General features: G+C 39.6%; 1 protein-coding gene across 1 annotated transcript in view; it reads left to right on the forward strand.

Moving 5' to 3' along the window:
• CRYL1 (crystallin lambda 1) overlaps positions 1-27,410 on the forward strand; it is a 146,844-nt gene that overhangs the window by 30,601 nt on the left and 88,833 nt on the right. Inside the window, exon 3 of the mRNA XM_027590108.1 lies at positions 6,708-6,834. Coding sequence (XP_027445909.1) covers positions 6,708-6,834 — 127 coding nt within the window. The remainder of the gene's footprint in view (positions 1-6,707; positions 6,835-27,410) is intronic.

Genomic DNA, 27,410 nt, shown 5'->3' on the forward strand with positions numbered 1-27,410 from the left:
TTCTAATCTGACTCACTACATTGGGAAGAAAGGCTAAAAGTTTGCTTTGGCTTACTGCAGTATAAAGCAGGTGCTTTGAGCACATTAGCTACTCAAACATAATTCTCTCAAGGATGAAGTGGGTAATTATTGTGTTTTCAGGCTTTGGCATTTAAAAACCCTGTCTGAATTCAGTACAAAATAGTTCTGTGAGGTTGGCGTTTAAAAGAACTTTAATGTTTTGCTTATTTAAAAAATGACAAGAAGCACATATGTCAAGATTGGTGGTTGTTAGTTCTCAGTAGAAATATGGGCATGTTTATTTTTCTTTCTACTTTTAAAAGTAAGTTATGAAAACAAAGTCTTTCCAGAAAGGGAACAGGGCCACTATATTATGTTTCTCACTTGTTTCTATTTAATAGCAAATACGTTTAATTGAACAGAAATAATTTTTTGTTTGGTAGCTATAAACAGTCCTTCAGAGATATGAACATTTTTATTCTGGTTATATTTATGGGCAACGTAGTTAACATTTACCAGTGTTATTGGTCCCTAGGCTTAGCCATTGCTGCAGGTCTAATTTATATAAATCATATAGTTTAAAACCAAGCAGTTTAGATATGTGACAATTTCCTTCAGCCAATAGTTCCATCTAATTTCTGAACAAAGTAGGTGCTAGGCCCTTTCAGGTTACAAGGATAGAGGTACCCAGATGACATCTGTCAGTGGGGATGTATTGTGAGGCTCTTCAAGGAAGCAAGGGACCCTGGAAGCTATCCCTGCAGCTACATCACTGTTGCAGAAACAGGACATTGTTCAGGCGACATCTGAGCTTCTGGTAGTCAGACAACAGCTCTGGTAACTTTCAGCGGTTCTGTGGAGGACGATTTCATAGCAGGTCCTTGTCCGAGGTCCTGCCTTTCTAAAGCCCACAATTGCGGTAACTCTACCCCTGGGCGTATGTCTATGGCTCCACGTACCCTTGACCAACCCACTTTGAGGGTCTTCATTTCAAACTGCCATGAGGGTTGAGCTAATTGATGGGCCATGTACCATGTGGCACAGGCTCCCCGTGGGCTGAACTCTGTTGGTAATGAAATCCTGGAAGGATTTGGTAGTTTTGTTAGGTACACCAGGGCTAACCAGATGGAAAACAGGAACCCTGTAGTCTTAAGTTCAAACTCAACAGGCTGGGGCTCTGGTGTTAGCAACATTCATAAAGGAGGGAATGGATGCAGACTCCTCTCTATTTTCTCCAGTAAATTGGCTACCTTGAATCTTCAGATTTTAAGCCAGTAAATTGTGCCAATTAGTCCATAAATAAGTCCCACCAGACAGGATTTTTTTTTTTTTTTAAATTGGGAGAACCATCATGGTTTAGTAGGAAGAGTGAGCAAAAGGAAGAGGTTTCTATTCAATGTGTTTAAGGGAAGGAGTCAGAAGACTGGTTTCCATCCCACACGGAGCTAACACTTTTTGACCTGGAGTGAGTTTGTAACCAATGTGGGCCTTGATTTCTAAAGCATCAGAGTGAATAAGCTACATTAAATAAAAAAAGAAGCACTCTTTGTGTTTTGATGCATTTCAGAAATACATTGTTGTTTTTAAGGCTAAGTTTATTGGCTTCAGGTGGATTTAGGTATTATTTATATATGTAAGTTTATGTAATATTTATATAACACAATAATTTATATAAATAATACATATATGTGTTTTTTCAAGTGGGCAAAGCTGGAAAACAGAAGAGTAAGGCCTTACCAGTGGTAACTCTAAAAACCAGTATTTTTCTTTACTACCCATATGAACAAGAACCATGATGTAATCAATTAGCAATTGTGTGTTATAAATTCATGTGCATAGTAGGGATCATATTCGTATTTAATAACTTATTACTGAAATGGATATGGTCAGTATTTCTCTTTTATCATGAAATATGAAGTGCACATAATATCTAAGAATATTAGATTTTAAAGAAATAGTCTAGAGTTTAGTTTCTGGCAATATGGCAAAATAAGTATCCTGAAAGACCTTTCCACTTCAAAATACTTAAAAGGATTGAGTAAATTTATAGTTTATAATGCATAGCTGATCTGGCAAGAAAGTAATGGAAATTCTGAGAGGCCAAATTTGGGAGCACACATTCCAAGAGATATGTGAACGTCACAGCTGCTCTACGATAATTGCCAATCTTGCTTTGGTTCTAACAGCAAACCTTAGTCTGTGTAAGATGGGGGATCAAATTGGAGACCCCCAAGTGAAGTTACTATTCAGAGGGTGACATTGTTGGTGAAAGGAGTAGTAGGAAAAAATAACTGGTCTGTATGTGGGGGCTTGTCTGTCTCGGCCTTGGTTCTGGGTGGAGGGGAGAAGGAGTTTCTCTGAGAATTTATAACCATAAACCAGCTCTCTAAGAGTTTGGGAACCCAAATTCATATTACCTGTGTGGTCTTATAAACTCTAATCCAAGAATTCAAATCGGTCCCTTGGTTAGTAATGTCTGCAGTGCCTGTCAGCAGGAAGATACATATCGTCTCCAGAATAATGTACCTGAAATCAAAGGCTCAAAGAATTCCCACAGAGTTCAGTGAACATCTGCTCACAACTAAAAATCCCCAAACACGTGAGAGACAAGGTTTTATGACCATAGTAAACTGGAAGTCAGATCTGAAGATATTATTTAGCATGGAATTCAGGAGATAAAGAGATGGATAATGTGAAAAAGTAGTTAAGAAATATGAATGATACAGAGAGGATGCCTAACATAGATCTCATTAGAGGTCTGAAAGATTTAGAGAGAATAGGGAGGAACAATTTAAGAAGATATAATGAATAAGACTTCATTTCAGTTGAAGACACGGATCCTCATATTCTGGAAGAACAAAGTGTCCTAAGCAGGATAAATAAAAAGGATATCTATATCTATATACATCACAGGGACACTACAAAACACCAAGGGACGTAAGAAAAGTCTTAAAAGTAGAGAGAAAAGACAGAGTGACAAATTGACAACAAACTTTTCAACAGCTAGTGGAATTCAGAATATGGTGGAAAATTATCTGTGAAGTACAAAAAGCCAAACATAACCTAATTTTCTGATTTGAGGGAGCTTTAATAGATAAGTCCTCTCTGTTCTGTAAGCACAATTTTGGACAGTAATTTTACAGGAATTCTACATACATCACATATTCTAAAAGTTTTTTTTTTGTTGTTGTTGTTTTGATGTAAGTGTAGTAGGTAGAACAGTGACTCCCCCAAAGATGTGCATGCCCTAATCCCCGGGACCTGGGACTATGTTACCTTACATGGCAATAGAGACCAGATGTGATTAAGTTGAGAATATGAATATGGGAGATTATCCAGATTGGCTCCATGTAATTACAAGGGTCCTTATCAGGAGAAGAGAGTGAGGAGAGCCGAAGAAGGAGGTGTGATGGAGATTGCAGAGGTTGGAGTGATGAGATTGCATGCTCTGAAATGGAAGAGGACCGTGAAGCCAAGGAAAATGGTGAGCGGGGAGCTCTAGGAGCTAGAAGAGGCAATGAGCAGATTTGCCTCTAGAGCCTCCAGAGGGAATGCAGCCTTGCTGATATTTTGATGTCAGTCTACTTGAGATTTCTGATCCCTGGAACTGTAAGATAATAAATTTGTATTGTTTAATCCACTAAGTTTGTGGTAATTTGTATAAAAGCAATAAGAAACATACAACAGCTTTATTGAGATACAATATATATGGCATATATTTGGCTCTTAAAGTGGTTTTTAGTACATTTACAGAGTTACATAACTCCAAAAATTTTCAAGAAATGGATCCAAAACATGAAATGAAAATTAAATGATCTTTGGATCGAGTGGTGCTCTCCTCACTGTGGTTATTTGAGTGAAGAAAGCGGACTGTGTTCAGGGAGGTTGGGGATCACTGCTGGTGCACAATCTCAGGATCCTCTAGGACAAGTAAACGTTCACTCTTCCTTCTTATCTTGGTAGGGCAACATTTTCTGGTAACTCTTTTTACTGAATTTCCCTCGATGGTGTTTAAAATATCTATTTTCTGCCATTTAAATCAGTTCTTTCTTGATTTTAGGTTATCAAACTTAGTCAGTTTCTAATCTATTGCTAAGATACCACACAATACTCTAGACAACTAATACAAACTTCTTGATAACTGGCTAAGAAACACACTTTGTTTTGTATATTTTCAGTAACTTTATAAACTTCTACTTCAAGGAATGTGTTATATGTAAAAATATTTTTCAAATGCTTGCTGACTGGGGGTAGTGGTCAGGGGTATTCAATTCCTAACATTGAGTTGTTCCAAGGAGGAACTTCTGCATGTGTGTCCTTAGGATCCTCTAAAATAAGGTAGCCATTCTCTGGCTTGATTTTAAGGTAGGTTTTTTTTTTTTTTTTAAGTTAATATATTACAGATCTTCCAAATTATCTACATGACTACAATCTCAGATTTCTCCCTCTCCTTTAAAAAAATTTGGGTTCAGATCCCATGTGTGATGATGACCTGCAATAGAGTCTTTATGTTTGTTGACTCAGAAGCAGGAAAGACTTTGAATCTGCGTGATCATTTGTCGACTCATTATCTTTGCCATGGAGCTTCTTTTTGTTAAGTATAATAATCTGTTTGCATTTCAGCATATCTTTGTATTTTTTTTTTTTGCAGTAACAGTAGTAAGAAAGTTTCTGTTCCTCAATTTGTAGCTAAAACAAAATCCAAGATACATAGTTTTAAGAAAGAGAAAAAACAAAAAACAACGAAAGCACAGCCCCTAACATCTGGAGCTGGCCCAGCCTGTTGGACATAAGTATTCTCACAAACACCCACCTCAGACAGAGTCACTCTTAGACCATGACAGAATGAGACAAAGCAAGACCATGTTTTAAATTTGTCTAAGCATAGACAAAAATTAGATCACTGTGCAACCCACAAATACTGAGCAGCCTTCTCTTGGCTAAAATGAATGACTGCTACTTCTTTGCTCATGACAGCTTTATCTTCAGTCTAGTCTGTCCTCCAAATATTTATGTTTATTGAGATACACAGTGTTCAAATTGCCTTCCCTTTCTACAGCATCCAATCCAGTGAAATCAGACCCTCAGATCCTCTTCTAAATCACCCAAGCAAAGCTCAAATCCTGCTACAGGTTCTCCCTGACACTTTCTTACTGATACCCCACAGTTCCCCCTGCTGTGCATTCTCCCTCAATGCAGTGAGTAACAAACTTGACTTGTCCTACTGTAGGTGTGTTCCTGGTAGTCTTCGGCTGAAGATGTCAGCAGCTTAAAGATCAAAACCATGAACATGAAATGCTGTAAAAAATATTTGACTCACTGGCAGAAATTCACAGAATTTTTTGGAAAGCATAAATGTTACTCCTTAGGCAACTGTGTATGTGTTTGTATATGTTGTATGTGTTTATATTTATTTAATATGACTACATAATTTATGAGGCCAAGTGCAAATGAAAATGTGGGGCCCTTTGCTCAATATTCGTTAAGCATTTTGAGACCGTGACAGCAGAGCATTAAACCCAGTGAGGGCCCTTCTGAGCACGGGTCTCTGACTGCACGGGTGACGCCCCATGAAGGCCCTGGTCCTGACTATGAGATACCTTCTTTCAATATTGTTCCCCAGGGATTGACAGAAGTGGGTGAAGAACTACTACTTTCCAATTTTACCTCATATTGGCCTTGCCTCATCTCTTCAAAAAACAAAAAGAAAAAAATTAATTGTGGTAAAATACACATGACATCAAATTTACTATCTTAATAATGTTAAGCATACAGTTTAGTGACATCAAGTGCATTCTCACTGTCATACATCCATCTATCCCCAAAAGGTCATCTTGTAAAACTGAAACTCTGTACCCATTAAACCACAGGTACCCTCCTCCAGCCCTGGCAGCCCCCATTCCACTTTCTGTCTCTACGAATTTGACTATTCTAGGTACCTCATATAAGTGGAATCATACACCATTTGTCTGTTTGTGACTGGCTGTTTTCATTTGGTGTCATGTCCTCAAGTTTCATCCATGCTGCAGCATGTGACAGAATTTCCTCCCTTTTTTTTAAAAAAAAAGATTATTTGAGAGGGAGAGAGAGCTCATGAGCAGGGGGGAGGAACAGAGAGAGGGAGGAGCAGACTCCCTGCTGAGCAGAGAGCCCCTGATGCAGGGCTCTATCTGAGGACCTGAGATCCTGACCAGAGCCCAGGGCAGACACTTAACCAACTGAGCCATCCAGATGCCCCAATTTCCTGCCTTTTAAAGGCTGAATTCCATTCTATTGAATTCCATTGTATGTATGTGCCACATTTGTTTTCATCCATGTATGGACTTTTGGGTTGTTTCCATCTTTTGGCTGTTGTGAACAATGCTGCTATGAACATGAAGACACAAATATCTGTTTGAGTATCTGCTTTCATTTTGGGGAGGGTATTAACAGAATTGGAATTGGGATCATATGGTAGGTAGTTCTCTTTTTGACTTTTTGAGAAACCATCGAACTGTTTGCCACAGTGACCTCCCCCTTTACTTTTCCACCAACACTGTACATCCTCACTAACTCTTGGTTTACTTTCTATTTTTTTCATCCTGATGGGTGTGAAGTGGTAGGTATATATATCATTTTGGTTTTGATTTGCATTTCCCTAGGGATTCGTGTTTACCTTTGTTTTTAAGTTTGCTTTCAGATACTCACAGGGTCACTCTTCTTTCTAGAAAAGAGATGAAGTTTCTGGAGCAGTCAGGTTCTCTGAAAGGCTCCCTGAGTGCTGAAGAGCAGGGGTCACTCATCAGTGGTTGTTTGACTATGCAAGCAGCGGCAGAGGGCGCCATGCACATTCAGGTGAGTTGATACTGCGCTTAGTCTCAAGGGCTTGAAGAGCTTGTCTTCCAACCTCCTTGGAAGAGCAGGGGAGATAAAAGGCAGTTGCAGGGTGTGGGCATCTTGTACCCTGAATGTCAGGATTATGTTTTATGTGATAAGAAGCATTGTTTCAAAACATCTCCTATATGGGCTCTCATCAAACTACTGTGATTGATTAAATACTGTCTTTCAGAGGTGTTAGAATTTTGAACAGAAATAGGGTTTTCTGGACAGCTAACACTTTTTCTATTGAATGAGAGATTATATTTTTGTTCTCATATATAATTGAGGAAAAATTTAAAAGAAATCATCAGTCGTTGGGCGTCTGCCTTCGGTTCGGGTCATGATCCCGGGGTCCTGGGATCGAGCCCCACATCGGGCTCCTTGCTCGGCGGGAGGCCTGCTTCTCCCTCTCCCACTCTCCCTGCTTGTGTTCCTTCTCTCACTGTGTCTCTCTCTGTCCAATAAATAAATAAAATCTTTAAAAAATAAATAAAATAAATCATCTGAAATAAACCCTTTCATTTCTTGTAACATTTGCTTGTAACTTTTCCAACAACTGTATTTAAAAGAAGAACTCCTTGGGCACTGTTTGCACAGCAGAGAAAGCTGCAGCCAGGCTCTTCGGGGGCTGTGCCTGCAGCGTGGTGCCTGCTGGGTCAGAACCTGTCCCTCCTGGAGCTCCTGTGTCTGTAGACAGTTCCTGCCCCTATTTAAGAACCCAGATGTATAAATTTGTCTTTTTAAAAATGTTACACTTACTGCCATAAGGTTTAAGCGGATTTACCTAAAACTGAAAGAAGCATCACTCTTGATACCCCTCCTTGGTATCATGTGTTGTGAGGCTTGCACGTTTCTGTTGATTCAGTGTTGCACATTTCATGTTGTTTCTGTGATGACATTCTAGCTGAGAATTTGGGAGCAAACCAAAAAGACTGAGTGTGTTTTATGGTCAGCTGCTGCTCTGAGATTGAGGTCAAATACAGTTAATTGAGGTTCTTTGTCTTTGTAGCTCTAAAATTTCTCTAGTTTGTTTAACAAACACGTGTCAAATGGAAAATAAGAAGAGGACTGGATACATAAGATAGGTCAATTCCGTATCTCTTTTGTGTCTGTCATGTCTGTCTCTCATTTGGTGAAGACTATAAAACTGGGGAGTCTTACGAGGGATCAGAGGGCTCCTCTTGGGAGCTTTCCAGTGCCATCTCTTTCCACCCTTGCAGTGCTGCTGACTGCTGTCAGGGGGGGCCTCGCTTTTGCCAGTGTGAGCTCAGCAGAGAAGGTTCTTCACATGCATTTTGTTTCTAAGGAAAGTGTATGCTTCTTATGCTGATCCTCCTGGAGGAGGAAAAACAATTTGGATTTTGTGGCCCCTGACATTAGCAAGGACCTGTGGCAGCTGCCTGCCATGGAGGTGGTGGTTGAGGGCACAGACTTTTAGTCAAGTGGACTTTGCATTGAGCAGCTGTGTGCCCTTGTGAGTTTCTCAACTTTTAAGTCCCACTTCCTCATCTGGATAATGGGCATAATACCCAGTGCACCGGGTGGTTGTGAAGAAAACCATCCATGCTCACATCTAAGGTCACCCTCATCGAAGGCAAACCTCCATTTTTCCAACAAGAAGATTAAAAAAAAATTCTTTTTGGGGTGAATTTGATATATAATATTTACATGATACATAATAAAATATTACAATTACATATATGATGTGATCTGAAATAGGAATACGTAACACATTACCAAAATATTTTTACATTCCCATTTCACAAAACACTTTTTAAAAAAATTTAAAGATTTTATTTCTATATTTGAGAGAGAAAGTGAGAGAGAGAGAGCATGAGAAAGGGGAGGGGCAGAGGGAGAGGGACAAGCGGACTCCCCGCTGGGCGCAGAGCCAGTTGAGGCCATGTGACTGACAGGACATGGGGCTCGATGCGGGGCTCGATCCAGGACCCTGACATCGTTACCTGAGCCGAAGTCAGACACTTAACCAACTGAGCCACCCAGGCGCCCCAGAACACTTCTGTTCAAACCCGTAACGGTCATCTCTGACTCTGGTGTCTTTATCTTCAATAGAGAGCTATTTTTGAGTCTCCTTTCTAGGCAGAGTTTTCCAGAGCACATCACTGTTGCTTTCCTGAGATGTTGTGCAGAGCTTTTTTTAACCCACATATGACATGGCATTAGAAGTTTTATCTCTAGCCTCAGCTACTAATTCTCAAACCTTCAGGTGTTTTTTTTTTCTCTGTAGTGGTATACTTGTGGTTCCTCAACATAACAACTGGCTATGTTACTTTTTTTGTTTTAAAATGATCTTTATAAAGTTTATTTTCAAATTTCCCAGCACTAGCAATTGTGAAATCATGCTGTAGGGATAATTCAAATGTCTATGTTAAATTTCTTTGTCTCCTGGTCCCATTTGAAAAAATAGATTTTATCAGATGATTTCTATGCTAGCATGATTGAATTAGTTCAGAAGAATGTGTCTTCCCCAAACAGTATATTATTTTTCAAAAAAGGAGATACCTTCATAATAGAACTTTATAATGACTTGAATATAAGGCAAGTCTTTTATGGGATAACTTTTGGGGAATAATCTAAGTTATAATGCATGTAAAATGCTTAGTCACAGCACTTGGCACATAGAAAATGCTTAAAAAATTGATAAAATAAGTAATTTTATAAAGTGACCATTTGTATACAATTTTGAAAATAAATGATTTGGGGCAATATATGTTGTTCTATGCAAAGTATTGAAAATTGCTCTTTAAGGTCTGTCTTTATAGATTGAATGTATTTACATGACATTTACATGTTGAGCAGCATCTATTATGCAGAACAACACTGAGTCAGGCAGTGTAGGGAGAGGAATATAGAAAAGACAATGCAAACTCCACTAAGTTTTAATTCCTATAAGAGATTATGTTGTTCAGAAATTACTTGTACCTCTAGTCCCACAAAGAGTAATGGAGAGGGGCACAGATCTGAGTTGGAGGCTTTGGGAAGGTTTGATGACGGTAGGATTTGAGCCTGCTTTGGCCTTTGACAAGTTGATTTTGGGGGATGAGGTGGGGACAGTGTCTCAGAAAGAGACGAACAGAGGATGAGAGGTGCCTGTGAGTATGTTTGAGGCAAGCAGAGTAGAATGTGAGGCTGTCACAGGGCAGTTGGAGAGGTGGAAGTAGAAGCTAAGTGGGGAATGCTTAGAATGCCAAACTGAAGACTTACCTAGATGAAATGAGTTAACCTTTATAAAATGCTTGGAGTAATGCATGGCACATAAGAGCCCTATTTAAGTGTTCTCTTAAAGAAATAAAGAGTTTGGGTTTCATTCTATATCCTGATTAGAATCCTCCAAGGAAGGTGTTCAATAGGACAGTGAAACTAATCAGAAGGAAGAATGGGTAAGAGAAAAAAAACTTAATTGTCTGCTGAAATGTGGGAGCATACAAGAATGTTTGTGAATTAACAAATGAGCAAAACCACGTTGCTTGCCACACAGTTGTTCAACTACAGAAGTCCCACTGTAGGATTTACTGAGTCCCCAAGGATCAAAGCCCCAGAAATGTGAGTGTAACTTTCTGTGGTAGATTTGTCTTCTACCCAAACCCCAGAGGGCGGGAGCATGGATCAGAAAGTTCCTTAATTGTCTGCTGAAATGTGGGAGCATACAAGAATGAAACCTGAATTTCTAGAACTTAGCGCAATTTGGTAATCAGATCTTGCCTAGCAAGAAAATCGACTATGCTGGAAAAATAAGTTTATTCTGAAAAGCCTGTCTAAAGCTTTGACTGACTCTGAAAGAGCATTAAGACTCATTAGCTGTGATACAGAGCCTTTATCTGATCTCTGGAATTTAAGACTTGAGATTGAAGTAGCTGGTAGGAGCCATGGGAATGGCTTATAGAATTAGGGAGTTTAAATGACTTTCCTTATACAAAATCAAGGACAACTGCTGAAATCTGGAAGTAAAAATTATATCATCTGTGTGGATAAGGAGAATTTACATCTGAACTTTACCTTTAAAATTTAGAGGATGCTAGTCATTTTGATGAGGGCTGTCAGTAATTATAGGATGCAGTATTCATAAACACTAACACCACTTTTAAATTTATGTTTTCTTAAAGGATGGGAGCTTCTTGGACTTTTGGTCTTGATTCACTGAGGCTGGATGAGGGTGTGGGTGTGGGGGGCTTATGTAGTGAAGGGCACATGGGGCAGCCAACACTGAGAACATACAGGAGTGTACGTGGAAATTTGAATTTCATTTTTCCTGTTCTGTGTACTTTTTTTAAAGAAAAATTTGTAAAATCAGGTTTATTGAGGTACAGTTTACATATAATAAAATTCCCTAGTTTTAGTGACCAGTTCTATGTGTTTTGACAAGTGCATGTAATGATGCACTGTCCACTATCACATTCAAACTTAAGAACATTTCCATTACTGCACAGAATGCCCTCCTCCTCTCCACTTCCCTAGGCCCAAGCAAACAGGCATCTGTTTTTTTGTCCCTACACTTTTGCCTTTTCCATAATATTCCAAATATTTTCCAATTTCCCTTATGACCTGTAGTTTCACTCATGGATTAAGGAAAAGTGGGTTGTTTAGCATACAAATCTGGGGGAGTTTTCCAGATATCTTTCTGTTATTAATTTCTAGTCTAATTCCATTATGATCCCAAAACATACTTTACAAGATTTCTATTCTCTTTATTTATTGAGGTGTGTTTTATGATCCAGCATATGGTCTCTTTTGGTGAATATTCTATGTGAGGTAGAAAAAAATGTGTAAGAGGGTTCCCATTTCATGACATCCTCGCCAATACCTATTGTTCCTTGTGTTGTTGATTTTAGCCATTCTGACAGATGTGAGGTGATATCTTATAGTTTTTTTAACATAAAATTTACTTTTTTAAAATTTTTTATTGTTAATGTTAATCACCATATATTACATCATTAGTTTTTGATGTAGTGTTCCATGATTCATTGTTTGTGCATAACACCCAGTGCTCCACGCAGAATGTGCCCTCTTTAATACCCATCACCAAGCTAACCCATCCCCCTGGTTGGGAGACGAGCCATGAGAGACGATGGACTCTGAGTCCATCGTCTCTCATGGCTCGTCTCCCCCTCTGACTTACTCCCCTTCATTCTTCCCCTCCTGCTATCTTCTTGTTTTTCTTTTTTCTTAACATATGTTGCATTATTTGTTTCAGAAGTACAGATCTGTGATTCAACAGTCTTGCACAATTCACAGCACTCACCATAGCACATGCCCTACCCAATGTCTATCACCCAGCCACCCCATCCCTCCCACCCCCCACCACTCCAGCAACACTCAGTTTGTTTCCTGAGATTAAGAATTCCTCCTATCAGTGAGATCATATGATACATGTCTTTCTCTGATTGACTTATTTCACTCAGCATAACATGCTCCAGTTCCATCCACGTCGTTGCAAATGGCAAGATCTCATTCCTTTTGATGGCTGCATAATATTCCATTGTGTATATATGTATATATACCACATCTTCTTTATCCATTCATCTGTCGATGCACATCTTGGCTCTTTCCACAGTTTGGCTATTGTGGAAGCTCTATTTTCAACTGTTTGAGGAACCTCCATACTGTTTTCCAGAGTGGTTGCACCAGCTTGCATTCCCACCAACAGTGTAGGAGGGTCCCCCTTTCTCCACATCCCCGCCAACATCTGTCGTTTCCTGACTTGTTCATTTTAGCCATTCTGACTGGTGTGAGGTGGTATCTTATTGAGGTTTTGATTTGGATTTGGATTTCCCTGATGCCGAGCGATGTTGAGCACTTTTTCATGTGTCTGTTGGCCATTGGATGTCTTCTTTGGAAAAATGTCTGTTCATGTCTTCTGCCCATTTCTTGATTGGATTATTTGTTCTTTTGGTGTTGAGTTTGATAAGTTCTTTATAGATTTTGGATACTAGCCCTTTATCTGATATGTCATTTGCAAATATTTTCTCCCATTCTGTCGGTTGTCTTTTGGATTTGTGGACTGTTTCCTTTGCTGCGTAGAAGCTTTTTATCTTGATGAAATCCCAATAGTTCATTTTTGCCCTTGCTTCCCTTGCCTTTGGCGATGTTTCTAGGAAGAAGTTGCTGCGGCTGAGGCCGAAGAGGTTGCTACCTGTGTTCTCCTTTAGGATTCTGATGGACTCCTGTCTCACGTTTAGGTCTTTCAACCATTTGGAGTCCATTTTTGCGTGTGGTGTAAGGAAATGGTCCAGTTTCATTCTTCTGCATGTGGCTGTCCAATTTTCCCAACACCATCTGTTGAAGAGACTGTCTTTTTGCCATTGGACATTCTTCCCTGCTTTATCAAAGATAAGTTGACCATAGAGCAGAGGTGGTTCTGGGCTCTCGATTCTGTTCCATTGATCTATGTGTCTGTTTTTGTGCCAGTACCATACTGTCTTGATGATGACAGCTTTGTAATAGAGCTGGAAGTCCGGAATTGTGATGCCGCCAGCTTTGCTTTTCTTTTTCAACATTCCTCTGGCTATTCGGGGTCTCTTCTGGTTCCATACAAATTTTAGGACTCTTTGTTCCATTTCTTTGAAAAAAGTGGATGGTATTTTGATGGGGATTGCATTGAATGTGTAGATTGCTCTAGGTAGCATTGACATCTTCACAATGTTGGTTCTCCCAATCCATGAGCGTGGAACATTTTTCCATTTCTTTGTGTCTTCCTCAATTTCTTTCATGAGTATTTTATAGTTTTCTTGAGTACAGATCCTTTGCCTCTTTGGTTAAATTTATTCCTAGGTATCTTATGGTTTTGGGTGCAATTGTAAATGGGATCGACTCCTTGATTTGTCTCTCTTCTGTCTTGTTGTTGGTGTATAGGAATGCCACTGATTTCTGTGCATTGCTTTTATATCCTGCTACTTTACTGAATTCCTGTATGAGTTCTGGCAGTTTTGGGGTGGAGTCTTTTGGGTTTTCCACATACAGTATCATATCATCTGCAAAGAGTGAGAGTTTGACTTCCTCTTTGCCGATTTGGATGCCTTTGATTTCTTTTTGTTGTCTGATTGCTGTGGCTAGGACTTTTAATTCTTCTTTAATGTTGAATAGCAGTGGTGAGAGTGGACATCTCTGCCGTGTTCCTGACCTTAGGGGAAAAGCTCTCAGTTTTTCCCCATTGAGAATGATATTCACTGTAGGTTTTTCATAGATGGCTTTTATGATATTGAGGTATGTACCCTCTATCCCTATACTCTGAAGAGTTTTGATCAAGAAAGGATGCCGTACTTTGTCAAATGCTTTTTCTGCATCTACTGAGAGGATCATATAATTCTCGTTCTTTCTTCTGTTAATGTATTGTATCACGTTGATTGATTTGCGGATGTTGAACCAAACTTGCGGCCCAGGGATAAATCACTCTTGGTCATGGTGAATAATCCTTTTAACGTACTGTTGGATCCTATTGGCTAGTATTTTGGTGAGAATTTTTGCATCCATGTTCATCAAGGATATTGGTCTGTAATTCTCCTTTTTGATGGGGTCTTTGTCTGGTTTTGGGATCAAGGTAATGGCGGCCTCATAAAATGAGTTTGGAAGTTTTCCTCCCATTTCTCTATTTTGGAACAGTTTCAGGGGAATAGGTATTAATTCTTCTTTAAATGTCTGATAGAATTCCCCTGGGAAGCCATCTGGCCCTGGGCTTTTGTTTCTTGGGAGATTTTTGATGACTGCTTCAATTTCCTTAGCGGCTATAGGTCTGTTCAGGTTTTCTATTTCTTCCTGGTTCAATTTTGGTAGTTGATACATCTCTAGGAATGCACCCATTTCTTCCAGGTTATCTTAATTTGCTGGCATAGAGTTGCTCATAATATGTTCTTAGAATTGTTTGTATTTCTTTGGTGTTGGTTGTGATCTCTCCTCTTTCATTCATGATTTTGTTGATTTGGGTCATTTCTCTTTTCTTTTTGATAAGTCTGGCCAGGGGTTTATCAATCTTGTTAATTCTTTCAAAGAACCAGCTCCTAGTTTCGTTGATCTGTTCTGCTGTTCTTTTGGTTTCTAGTTCATTGATTTCTGCTCTGATCTTTATTATTTCTCTTCTCCTGCTGGGTTAAGGCTTTATTTGCTGTTCTTTCTCCAGCTCCTTTAGGTGTAGGGTTAGGTTGTGTATTTGAGACCTTTCTTGTTTCTTGAGAAAGGCTTGTATTGCTATATACTTTCCTCTCAGGACTGCCTTTGCTGTATCCCAAAGATTTTGAACCGTTTTGTTTTCATTTTCATTGGTTTCCATGAATTTTTTTAATTCTTCTTTAATTTCCTGGTTGACCCATTCATTCTTTAGTAGGATGCTCTTTAGCCTCCATGGATTTGAGTTCTTTCCGACTTTCCTCTTGTGATTGAGTTCTAGTTTCAAAGCACTGTGGTCTGAAAATATGCAGGGAATAATCCCAGTCTTTTGGTACCGGTTGAGACCTGATTTGTGACCTAGGATGTGATTATTCTGGAGAATGTTCCATGGGCACTAGAGAAGAATGTGTATTCCGTTGCTTTGGGATGGAATGTTCTGAATGTGTCTGTGAAGTCCATTTGGTCCAGTGTGTCATTTAAAGTCTTATTTATCTTTTGCTTAGATGATCTGTCCATTTCAGTCAGGGGAGTGTTAAAAATCCCCCACTATTATTGTATTGTTGTCAATGTGTTTCTTCACTTTTGTTATTAATTGCCTTATATAATCGGCTGCTCCCATGTTAGGGGCATAGATATTTACAATTGTTAGATCTTCTTGTTGGATAGATCCTTTAAGTAGGATATAGTGTTCTTCCTCATCTCTTATTACAGTCTTTGTTTTAAAATCTAATTTGTCTGATACAAGGATTGCCACCCCAGCTTTCTTTTGGTGTCCATTCGGATGGTAAATGGTTTTCCACCCCCTCACTTTGAATCTGGGGTGTCTTTGGGTCTAAAATGAGTCTCTTTCAGACAGCATATTGATAGGTCTTGTTTTTTAATCCAATCTGATAGCCTGTGTCATTTGATTGGGGCATTGAGCCCATTTACATTCAGGGTAACTATTGAAAGGTATGAATTTAGTGCCACTGTATTGCCTGTAAGGTGACTGTTACTGTATATTGTCTGTGTTCCTTTCTGATCTATGCTGCTTTTAGGCTCTCTCTTTGCTTAGAGGACCCCTTTCAATATTTCTTGGAGGGCTGGTTTCGTGTTTGCAAATTCCTTTAGTTTTTGTTTGTCCTGGAAGCTTTTGATCTCTCCTTCTATTTTCAATGACAGCCTAGCTGGATATAGTATTCTTGGCTGCATATTTTTCTCATTTAGTGCTCTGAAGATATCTTGCCTGTCCTTTCTGGCCTGCCAGGTCTCTGTGGATAGGTCTGTTGCCAGTCTAATATTTCTACCATTGTAGGTTACATATCTCTTCTCCCGAGCTGTTTTCAGGATTTTCTCTTTGTCTCTGAGACTCGTAAGTTTTACTATTAGATGTCGGGGTGTTGACCTATTATTATTGATTTTGAGAGGGGTTCTCTGTGCCTCCTGGATTTTGATGCCTGTTTCCTTCCTCACATTAGGGAAGTTCTCTGCTATTATTTGCTCCAATATACTTTCTGCTCCTCTCTCTTTCTTCTTCTTCTGGGATCCCAATTATTCTAATGTTGTTTCGTCTTATCGTATCACTTATCTCTCGAATTCTACCCTCGTGATCCTGTAGTTGTTTATCTCTCTTTTTCTCAGCCTCTTTCTTTTCTATCATTTGGTCTTCTATATCGCTGATTCTCTCTTCCGCCTCATTTATCCTAGCAGTTAGTGCCCCCATTTTTGATTGCACCTCATCAATAGCCTTTTTGATTTCGACTTGGTTAGATTTTAGTTCTTTTATTTCTCCAGAAAGGGTTTCTCTAATAACTTCCACACTTTTTTCGAGCCCAGCTAGTATCTTTAAAGTCATGATTCTGAATTCTAGGTCCGACATCGTACTAATGTCCGTATTGAGTAGGTCCTTGGCTGACAGTACTACCTCTTGTTCTTTTTGCTGAGGTGATTTTTTTCGTCTTGTCATTTTGTCCAGAGGAGAATAGATGAATGAGAGAACAAAATGCTAATAGGTTAACAACGTCCCCAGCAAATATACTGTATATAAATTAGAAAAGACCTGAAACCAGGCAAAAGAAAGGGAAAGAAAGAAAAAGGAAAGAAAAAAAAAGATAAAAACAAAAACAGAACAATACAAAAAAAGCAGAATATGATCAAATATGATCAGGCTAGTGCATAGATCAGTGCCACACACTAGATTTTGGGCATATTTTGGTCTGTTAGAAAAAAGTGCCTCCTAAAATTTTAAAGGAAGAAAGACATATATGTACAAAATAAGGGTTGATACAATGAAAGGATGGAAGATGACTGTAAAGATGAAAATGATAAAAGATTTTATGAAAGGAATTGATAAGTTGTTTGAAAAAAGAAAGAAGAAGATTAAAAAAAAAAAGGGAGAGAATGTGATCAGGCAGGAGACTAGAACAAAGCCATACACTAGTGATTTAGGGTATATTTTGATCTGTTAGAAGAAACTGTATCTCAAAATTTTAAAGAGAGAACAACTTATATATATATGCCAAAAATAAGGGTAACTACTATGAAGGGATAAAATATGACTCTAAAAATGAAAAATAAAAAGTTTTTTTTTTTTAAAAAGGGATTGATAAGATGTTGGTTGAAAAAGGGAAAAAGAAAAATAAAAAAAAAACAGTTAAAAAAATTAACTTTGATGAACTAATGAATCATGGTAAAAAAAAGCCATGAATTCTATATGCAGTATTCCCCTAGCGCTGGAGTTCTCCCGTTCTCCTTGATCGGTAAACTTGGTCTTAGCTTGCTGGCTGTTCGTGCTGATCTTCTGGGGGAGGGGCCTGTTGCCGTGGTTTCCAAATGTCTTTGCCGGAGGCTGAATTGCCCCGCCCTTGTCGTCCGGGCTAAGCAAGCTGTTCGGGTTTGCTCTCAGGAGCTTTTGTTCCCTGCAAGCTCTCAGTACAGCTTTGGAGGACCAGGGTGAAAATGGTGGCCTCCCAATCTCCACCTGGAGGAGCTGAGAACTCGGGGCCCCGCTCCTCAGTGCGCCCGCAGAGAAAAGCAGTCACTCCCGTCTCCCCGGTCTCAGGCCGCACTCCGTGCTCACCCGGCCTGTGACCAAGTGTTTGTATCTCTGGCACCCGACCCTGTGTGGAGTGTCCAAACCCAGCAGATCCCTGCGGTGCGTTCCCGCGCCGCTCCTCCCCGGGGAGAAATGGGAGTCTCCCCGGCTCTGCCGCTTGTTGGGTCCCTGCTGGAGGAGCAGTGGCCTGACTGGGCCGCGGATCACAGTTTATGGGAACCCCGAGCTGAGAGCCCGCCCCTCGGCTCTGTCTCTGCAGCCCGCTTCCCCGCTCCGTACCTGGGCGTTCTGCCGCACTCAGGCACCCCCGGTCTTTCTGTGACCCCGAGGGTCCTGAGACCACACTGTCCCGCGAGGGTTCCACCCCCCGCTTAGCCACTGGAGCGATGTCCCTCAGCGGAGCCGACTTCTAAAAGGTCCGATTTTGTGCTCCGAGGCTCTATCACTTGCCAGAAGCGGCCGACGGAGGCCCCCTCCCTCGCCGTCTATCCTCCTGAATATCGCCTCGGATTCACTTCTCTGCACGTCCTACCTTCCAGTAAGTGGTCGCTTCTCTGTTCAGAGAGTTGTTGCTACTCTCCTCTTCCATCTCCTGTTGAGTTCGTAGGTGTTCAGAATGGTTTGATCCCTATTCAGCTGAATTCCTGAGACCAGACGAAATCTAGGTCTCCTACTCTTTTGCCATCTTGCTCCGCCCCCCCCATATCTTATAGTTTTGATTTGTATTTCTCTGATGACCAGTGATATTGACATCTTTTCATGTGTCTGTTGATCATTTGGAGGTCTTCTTTGGAAAAATATTCATATCTTCTGCCCATTTCTTAACTGGATTTTTTGTTTTTTGGGTGTTTTCTAAGTTCTTTATAGATTTTGGATACTAACCCTCTATCACATTTGTCATTTGCAAATATCTTCTTCCATTCTTAGGTTGCTTTTAGTTTTGCTGATTGTTTTCCTTTGCTGTGCAGAAACTTTTTATTTTGGGCACCTGGGTGGCTCAGTTGGTTAAGTGACTGCCTTCAGCTCAGGTCATGATCCTGGAGTCCCGGGATCGAGTCCCACATCGGGCTCCCTGCTCAGTGGGGAGTCTGCTTCTCTCTCTGACCCTCTTCCCTCTCGTGCTCTCTGTCTATCATTCTTTCTTTCTCAGATGAATAAATAAAATTGTTTTAAAAAAAGAAACTTTTTATTTTGATGTAGTCCCCAAAATATATTTTTGCTTTTGTTTCCTTATTTCAGGAGACATATCTAGAAAAACGTTGCTGTGGCCAATGTCAGAGAAATCACTGCCTGTGCTTTCTTCAAGGACTTCTTTGGTCTCAGGTCTTACATTTAGGTCTTTAATCCATTTTGAGTTTATTTTTGTGTGCGAAAGATAATGGTCAGTTTCATTCTTTTGCATGTGACTGTTCAATTTTCCCAACACCGTTTATTGAAGAGACAGTCTTTTTCCAACTGGATATTCTTTCCTGCTTTGTTGAAGATTAACTGGCTGAATCGTGGACTCATTTCTGCATTTTCTATTCTGTACCATTGATCTATATGTCTATTTTTGTGCCAGTACCATACTGTTTTGATTACTACAGCTCTGTAATATGACTTGAATTCCAGAATTGTGATGCCTCCAGGTTTGCTTTTCTTTTTCGATTGCTTTGGCTATTAGGGGTCTTTTGTGGTTCCATACAAATTTTAGGATTGTTTGTTCCAGTTCTGTGAAAAATGCAGTTGGTATTTTGATAGGGATTGCATTAAATGTATAGATTGCTTTGGGTAGTATAGACATTTTAACAATGTTTGTTTTTCCAATCCATGAGCCTAGAATGTCTTTCCATTTCTTTGTGCCGTCTTCAGTTTCTTTCATCAGTGTTTTATAGTTTTCAGAGTACAGGTCTTTCACCTCTTTAGTTAGGTTCATTCCTAGGTATCTTATTATTTTTGATGCAGTTGTAAGTGGGATTGATTCCTTAATTTCTTTCTGCTGCTTCATTATTGATGTATAGAAACACAACAGATATCTTACTGATTTTGTGTCCTGTGACTTTACTGAATTCATTTATCAGTTCTAACAATTTTTTGGTGGTCTTTGGGTTTTCTTTTTTTTTTTTTAAAGATTTTATTTGTTTATTTGACAGAGAGAGACACAGGAAGAGAGAGGGAACACAAGCAGGGGGAGTGGGGAGAGGGAGAAGCAGGCCTCCCGCAGGGCAGGGAGCCCGATGTGGGGCTCTATCCCAGAACCCTGGGATCACGACCCGAGCTGAAGGCAGACGCTTAACGACTGAGCCACCCAGGCGCCCCTGGGTTTTCTGTATAGAGTGTCATCTGCAAATAGTGAAAGTTTTACTTCTTCCTTGCTGATTTGCATGCCTTTTATTTCTTTTTGTGGTCTGTTGGCTGTGGCTAGGACTTCCAGTACTACGTTGAATTAAAGTGGTGAGAGTGGACATCCCTGTCTTGTTCCTGACCATAGATAAAAGGCTGTCAGTTTTTCCCCATTTAGGATGTTGTTAGTTGTGGGTTTTTCCTACGTGGCCTTTATTATGTTGAGATATGTTCCCTCTAAATCTGCTTTGTTGAGGATTTTTATCATGAATGGATGTTGTACTTTGTCAAATGCTTGTTCTGCATCTTTTGAAATGATCATATGGTTCTTTTTCTTTCTCTTATTAATGTGATATACCATGTTGGTTGGCTTGCGTATATTGAACCAGCATTGCAACTCAGGAATAAATCCCACTTGATTGTGGTGAATGATTTTTTTTTTTTTTTAATAGACATGGAGCCCAACACAGGGCCTGAACTCATGATCCTGAGATTAAGACCTGAGCTGAGATCAAGAGTGAACACGCAGCCTGCTGAGCCATCCAGGAGCCCCATGAATGATTTTTTTCATGTATTGTTGGATTCGGTTTGCTGGTATTTTGTTGAGGATTTTTGCATCTATGTTCCTCAGAGATACTGGCTTGTAGTTCTCTTTTTTAGTGGTGTCTTTATCTGGTTTTGGTATCAGGGTAATGCTGGCTTCACAGAATAAGTTTGGAAATTTTCTTCCTTTTCTATTTTTTGGACTAGTTAGAGAAGAATGGGTGTTAACTGTTGTATAAATGTTGGGTAGAATTTGCCTGTGAAGCCATCTGATCCTGGAGTTTTGTCTGTTGGGAGTTTTTTGATTACTGACTCAATTTCTTTGCTGATTGTCTGTTCAAATTTTCTATTTTTTCTTGTTTCAGTTTTGGTGATATATATGTTTCTAGGAATTTATCCATTTCTAATAGGTTTTCCAATTTGTTGGCATATAGTTTTTCATAATAGTCTCCTATAACTGTTTGTATTTCTGTGGTGTTGGTTGTTATTTCTCCTCTTTCATTTGTAATTTTATTTATTTGGGTCCTTTCTTTTTTCTTTTTGATAAATCTGGCTAGAGGTTTATTAATTTCATTAATTTTTTTCAAAGAACTACCTCCTGGTTTCATTGATATGTTCTATTGATTTTTTAGTTTCTATATCATTTATGTCTGCTCTGATCTTTATTATATCCTTCCTTCAGCTGGGTTTAGGCTTTATTGTTCTTTTTCTAGCTCCTTTAGGTGTAAGGATAGGTTGTTTGAAATTTTTCTTGTTTCTTGAGGTAGGCCTGTGTTGCTATATACTTCTGTCTTAGAACCACTCTTGCTGCATCCTAAAGGCCTTGGATCCTTTTGTTTTCAGTTTCATTTGTTTCCATGTACTTTTTTACTTCCCCTTTTATTTCCTGGTTGACCCATTCATTGTTTAGTAGAATGTTATTTAACCTTTATGTATTTGTGGTCTTTCCAGATTTTTTCTTGTGGTTGATTTCTTTTTCATAGTGTTGTGGTCAGAAAAGGTACATGGAGTGACTTCAGTCTTCTCGAGTTCGTTGACATCTGTTTTGTGACCTAATAGGTGATCTATTCTGGAGAATATTCCATATGCTCTTGAAAAGAATGTATATTCTAATGTTTCAGTATTGAATGTTCTGAATATATCTGTTAAATCTGACTGTTTCAGTGTGCCATTCAAAGCCCTTGTTTCCTTGTTGATCTTCTGCTTAGATGATCTGTCCATTGCTATGAGTGGGGTGTCACAGTTTGCTATTACTATTGTAAATATAGGTTAGTTCCTTTATGTTTGTTATTAACTATTTTATGTATTTGGGTGCTCCCATGTTGGGTGCAAAATATTTACAATTGTTATATCTTCTTGTTGGATTGCCCCCTTTATTATTATATAGTGACCTTCCTTGTCTCTTGTTACAGTGTTTTAAAATCTAGTTTGTCTGGTATAAGTATTGCTACTCTGGTTTTCTTTTGACATCCATTTGCATGATAAATATTTCTTTGCTCACTTTCAATCTCCAGGTGTCTTTAGGTCTAAAATGAGTCTCTTGTAAGCAGCATATAGATGGGTCTTGTTTTTTTGTTTTTGTTTTTTTTTTAATCCATTCTGATACCCTGTGTCTTTTCGTTGGAGTGTTTAGTCCATTTACATTCAGAATAATGGTAATAATAATTATTATTTTTTAAAGGGAACTTTTTTTTTAAAGATTTTATTTATTTATTTGACAGAGAGAGACACAGCAAGAGAGGGAACACAAGCAGGGGCAGTGGGAGAGGGAGAAACAGGCCTCCCGCTGAGCCGGGAACCCGACGCGGGGCTCTATCCCAGGACCCTGTGATCATGACCTGAGCCGAAGGCAGATGCTTAATGACTGAGCCACCCAGGCGCCCCCATTCAGAATAATTATTGACAGATATGTATTTATTGACATTTTATTACTTGTTTTGTGGTTGTTTCTGAAGATTTTCTCGGATCCTTTCTTATCTTTCTCTGTTTCTTGGCTTGTGGTTTTCTTTAGTAATATATTTGGATTTCTTTCTCTTTGCATATTTATTAGGAGTTTTTGATTTGTGATTATCATTAGGTTTGTATATAACCTCTTCTGCATATAGCAGTCTATATTAAGTTGATGGTCATTTAAGTTTGAAACCATTCTTTATTCCTGCCCTCCCCATGTTTTAGGTATATGTTATTATATTTTACATCCTTTTATTTTGTGAGTTCCTTGACTGATTTCTTATAGAAATATTCATTTTTACTGCTTTTACTGCTTAAATGTGCAGTAAAAGCAGCACATTTTTACTGTGCCTCCTGGATCTGGATATCTGCTTCCTTTCCTAGATTAGGGACATTTTCAGCTGTTATTTCCTCATATAAAATTTCTGTCCCCCTTTCTCTCTCTTCTTTTGGGACTCCTATAATACGAATGTTATTACGTTTGATGGAGTCACTGAGTTCCCTAAGTCTGTTCTCATTTTGCATGATTCTTCTTTCTTTCTTTTGTTCAGTTTCATTGCTTTCCATTACTTTGTCTTCTAGGTCATTAATTCATTTCTCTGCTTCTTCCAGCCTGCTGTTCATTGCATCAAGCATGTTTCCAATCTCATTTATTGCACTCTTCATTTCTGAATGATTATTTTTTAACTCTTTTATCTCTGTAGTAAGGGTCTCACTGTTGTCTTCCATTTTTTTCTCAAGCCCAGTGAGTATATATCCCTTATGATCAGTGCTTTAAATTCTCCATCGGACATATTACTTACATCTGTTTTGCTTACATCTCTGGCTGTGGCCTTATCTTGTTTTTTCATTTAGGATACATTCCTCTGTCTTCTCATTTTGTCTAAGTCTCTGCCTGCTTCTATACATTGGAAAAGACAGTCATGTCTCCTACTCCTGAAAGTAATGGCCTTATAAAGAAGAGGTCATGTAGTGCCCAGGACCCGCACTTCAGCAAGTACCTGTAGTGTGTGCTGTGTGCACTCTGCTGTTGTGTTCTGACTGCTCTGTCCTTCAGGCTAGTCATCTGCAGAGGCTCTCCTTACCTGTCCTGGGCAGTGTTCGGTCCCTGGCCTGAATGTGGCAAGTTTTAACTCAGTGTGTTCTGGTCTGGTTGTGAAATGAGACGTGTCACCACCTCCACCCTACCAAGGCCCTACAAAACTCTTGTCAGGAGATGTGGTGTAGGCATGGGTTTGTGCTTCTGGTGAAGCGACCCACTGTACTGGGACTGTGGCAATGTGACTGAGCAGGGCACTCCCACCAGAGTACAGAGGGGTAGGGCTTGGTATAAGCAAGTTAGGCAGCCAGTGTCCATGCTGCCTGTTTACTGCAGGTGGCTCTGTGTTTATGCTGAGGGGTGGGGGAGGGAAATGGCACTGGCCAGCTCCTTTGTTTGGGGAGAAGTCTCTCTGTAAATGCTGCCCCTCAGGAGCACGCTCTGAGAAGAACAAATAATGTCCCTGCTGTGTGCCCCAGTTGCTCTTCAGATCACTGTTTCCATGCTATATGTCCCTGGGTTGTTTGCCTGCTTCCTCTTCAAGAGCAGCCCCATTACCTCCAGGCTTTCCTGGAGCCCAGCCTGCTGACACTTAGAACTTCAGGCGTTAAGCCCCTCTGGTTGCAAGAACTGATGAAATTCAGCCCCTCTTGCTTTCTAAGCCAATGGCTATGGGGAAATGTTCTCCTTGTGTGTTCCCCTCTGTACTCCTCTTTCTCTCTCTCTCTCTCTCTCTCTCTCTCTCTCTCTCTCTCTCTCTCTCTCTCTCCCTCTCCCTTCTCTGTGACCATGGCTCCCTCCCCTCTGCAGCATATGTGATCCATTTCTCCCCTAAACCCCATCTCCACACATCCGACCTTCTTTGAAGTTTTATTTATTTTTGAGAAAAAGAGAGAGTGAGAGAGAGAGAGAGAGAGTACAAGCATATAAGCAGGAGGGGCAGAAGGAGAAGGAGAGAGAATCTCAAGCAGAGTCAGCACTGAGCGCAGAGCCTGATGTGGGGCTGAATCTCACACCCCTGAGATCATGACCTGAGCCGAAACCAAGAGTCAGACACTTAACTGACTGCACTACTCAGGCGCCCCACTTCTGACCTTCTTTGATGTGTCCTCTTCTCTACCTTTAGTTGTGGAGTTTGTTCTATCAGTCTTCGGGTTGATTTCTGGGGTATTTAGGAAGATTTGACAGTTATCTAGTTGTATTTGTGAGATGAGGTGAGCCCAGGGGCCTCCTACTCTGCCATTTTCTTCCCCCTTCCCCTCCATTTGTTCCATTTGTTTTTTGTTCTTCTCCCTACCCTTTGTTTAGCTGCCTTTTGGATTGACTCTTTTTTATTATTCCATTTTATTTCCATGATTGGCAATTATTTATAACTCAAAAATACATTTTGGTGATTACCATTGTGATTTGTGATATTCTTTTTAAAATTAGCCATGATTTACCTTCATGGGTCATGTAAGGACCTTACAACAATATACTCCCAGTTCCTTCCATCTATGCTGTTGTCATAAGTTCTTCTTTGCACATGCCAAAATACCAACTACAGTGCCACTGCTTTTTCTTCATACATTCAACTAATGTTTAGAGTAATTAAATTAAAACTTGTTTTTACCTGCGTTTTCACTATTGCAGCATTATTCCTTTTTTGTGTGGGTATAAATTCAGATTTCTCCTGGAATCATGTACCTTTTGTCTGAAAAACTTCCTTTAAGGTTCCAAGTCTGCTGCTAAATAGTTCTCTCAGTTTTTTTCAGAGAAAGCCTTTATTTTTTCTGCATTTTTAAAATGATTTTTTTTCTTGGTATAGAATTTTGTATTGACAGTTTTTTCTTTAGTTCTTTAAATATGTTACTCTGTAATCTTCTGGCTTGCATAGCTCCTGACACAAAGTCTGCTTTACTCTTATCTTTATTTTCTGTATGTAATGTGTCTTTTTTTTTTTTAAAGATTTTATCTATTTATTTGACAGACACAAAGCGAGAGCAGGAACACAAGCAGGGGGAGTGGGAGGGAGAGGGAAAAGTAGGCTCCCTGCTGAGCAGGGAGCCCAATGCAGGGCTCAATCCCAGGACCCTGGGACCATAACCTGAGCCGAAGGCAGACTCTCAACGACTGAGCCACCCAGGTGCCCCTGTAATGTGTCTTTTTTCTCTGCCTCACATCAACATTTTTAACATATTTGATTTTTAGCAGTTTAAATATGATGTGTCTAGGAGTGTGTGTGTGTGTATCTCTCCTACTTGGTGTTCTGAGTTTCTTGGATATGTGATTTATGTTCATTTTGGAAATATCTTGGTCATTTTCTCTTCAATTTTTTTTGTGCCTCATTCTTTTGGGGTTTCAATTATGTGTACATTAGAGTATTGCATATTGTTCCACAGCTTTTAGATGCTCTGTTCTGTTTTTTTCCCCAGCTTTTTTCTCCTTGTGTTTTAGTTTGGGTAATTTTTACTGACCTATTTTTCATCTCATTGAATACTTTTTCATCACTATAGAGTCTCCTAATGAGACTTTGCATTAGTTGTCTATTGTATAACAAATTACCCCAAAACTGAGTAGTTTAAAACAACCATAAACCTGTATTATCTTGGGAGTTCCTTGGCTGAGTGATTCTTGCTTGGAGTTTCTCTTGATGTTTCAGTTAAGACCTTGGCTAGGGTTGATATTATCTAAGACTTGGTATGGCTGGAGTGTTCATGTTCAAGATGGATCATTCACATGGCTTCCAAATTAATTGATAGGAAACTGTGGTTCCTCCCCCTATAGACCTGTCTATAGGTATGCTTGAATGTCCTCATGATGTGGCATTTGACTTCCCCAGACAAGTGATCTCTGAGAGTACATGGTGAAAGCTGCAATAACTTTAATGACCTAACCTCAGAAGCCACATAAGGTCATTTTTACAGTATCCTGTAAGTACACAGGTCAGGCCTATTCAGTATGGGTGGGAACTTTAATATAAGGGCATGCATACCAGAAAACAGGGATCACTGGGGGCTGTCTTAGAGGCTGGCTACTATACTGTCAAAGACAGTTCTTATTTTTGTCACTGTCATTTTCATTTCTTGCATTTCTATTAGATTCTCTTATACTTTCCAGCTCTCTGCTGAAAGTCCTCATTTATTCACTTTGCCATTAGAGCATTTAACATACTGAATCATAGTTACTTTAAATTCCCTGATAGTTCTAATATATGGGTTATTTTTTAGTGTAATTCTGTTAATTGCTTTGTCTCTTGACAAAGGATGGTTTCCCTTGCCTTTTTGTGTTTCTCCTAATTTTTCACTGAATGTTGACATTGTGTGTAGAAAATGAGAAATTGAGGGGTGCCTGGGTGGCTCAGTCAGTTAAGCATCTGACTCTGATGTCTGCTTAGGTCATGATCTTAGGGTTGTGAGATCGAGCCCTGCGTCAGGCTCCAAGTTTTGCGGGGAGCCTGCTTGAGATTCACTCTCCCTCTCTCTCTGCCCCTCCCCCCACTCGCACATGTGCTCTTTCTCTCTCTCAAAATAAATAAATAAATCTGAAAAAAAAAGAAAAGAAAAT

The sequence above is a fragment of the Zalophus californianus genome, chromosome 3 (assembly GCF_009762305.2).
Source record: "Zalophus californianus isolate mZalCal1 chromosome 3, mZalCal1.pri.v2, whole genome shotgun sequence".
In the NCBI taxonomy this organism is placed as follows: domain Eukaryota; kingdom Metazoa; phylum Chordata; class Mammalia; order Carnivora; family Otariidae; genus Zalophus; species Zalophus californianus.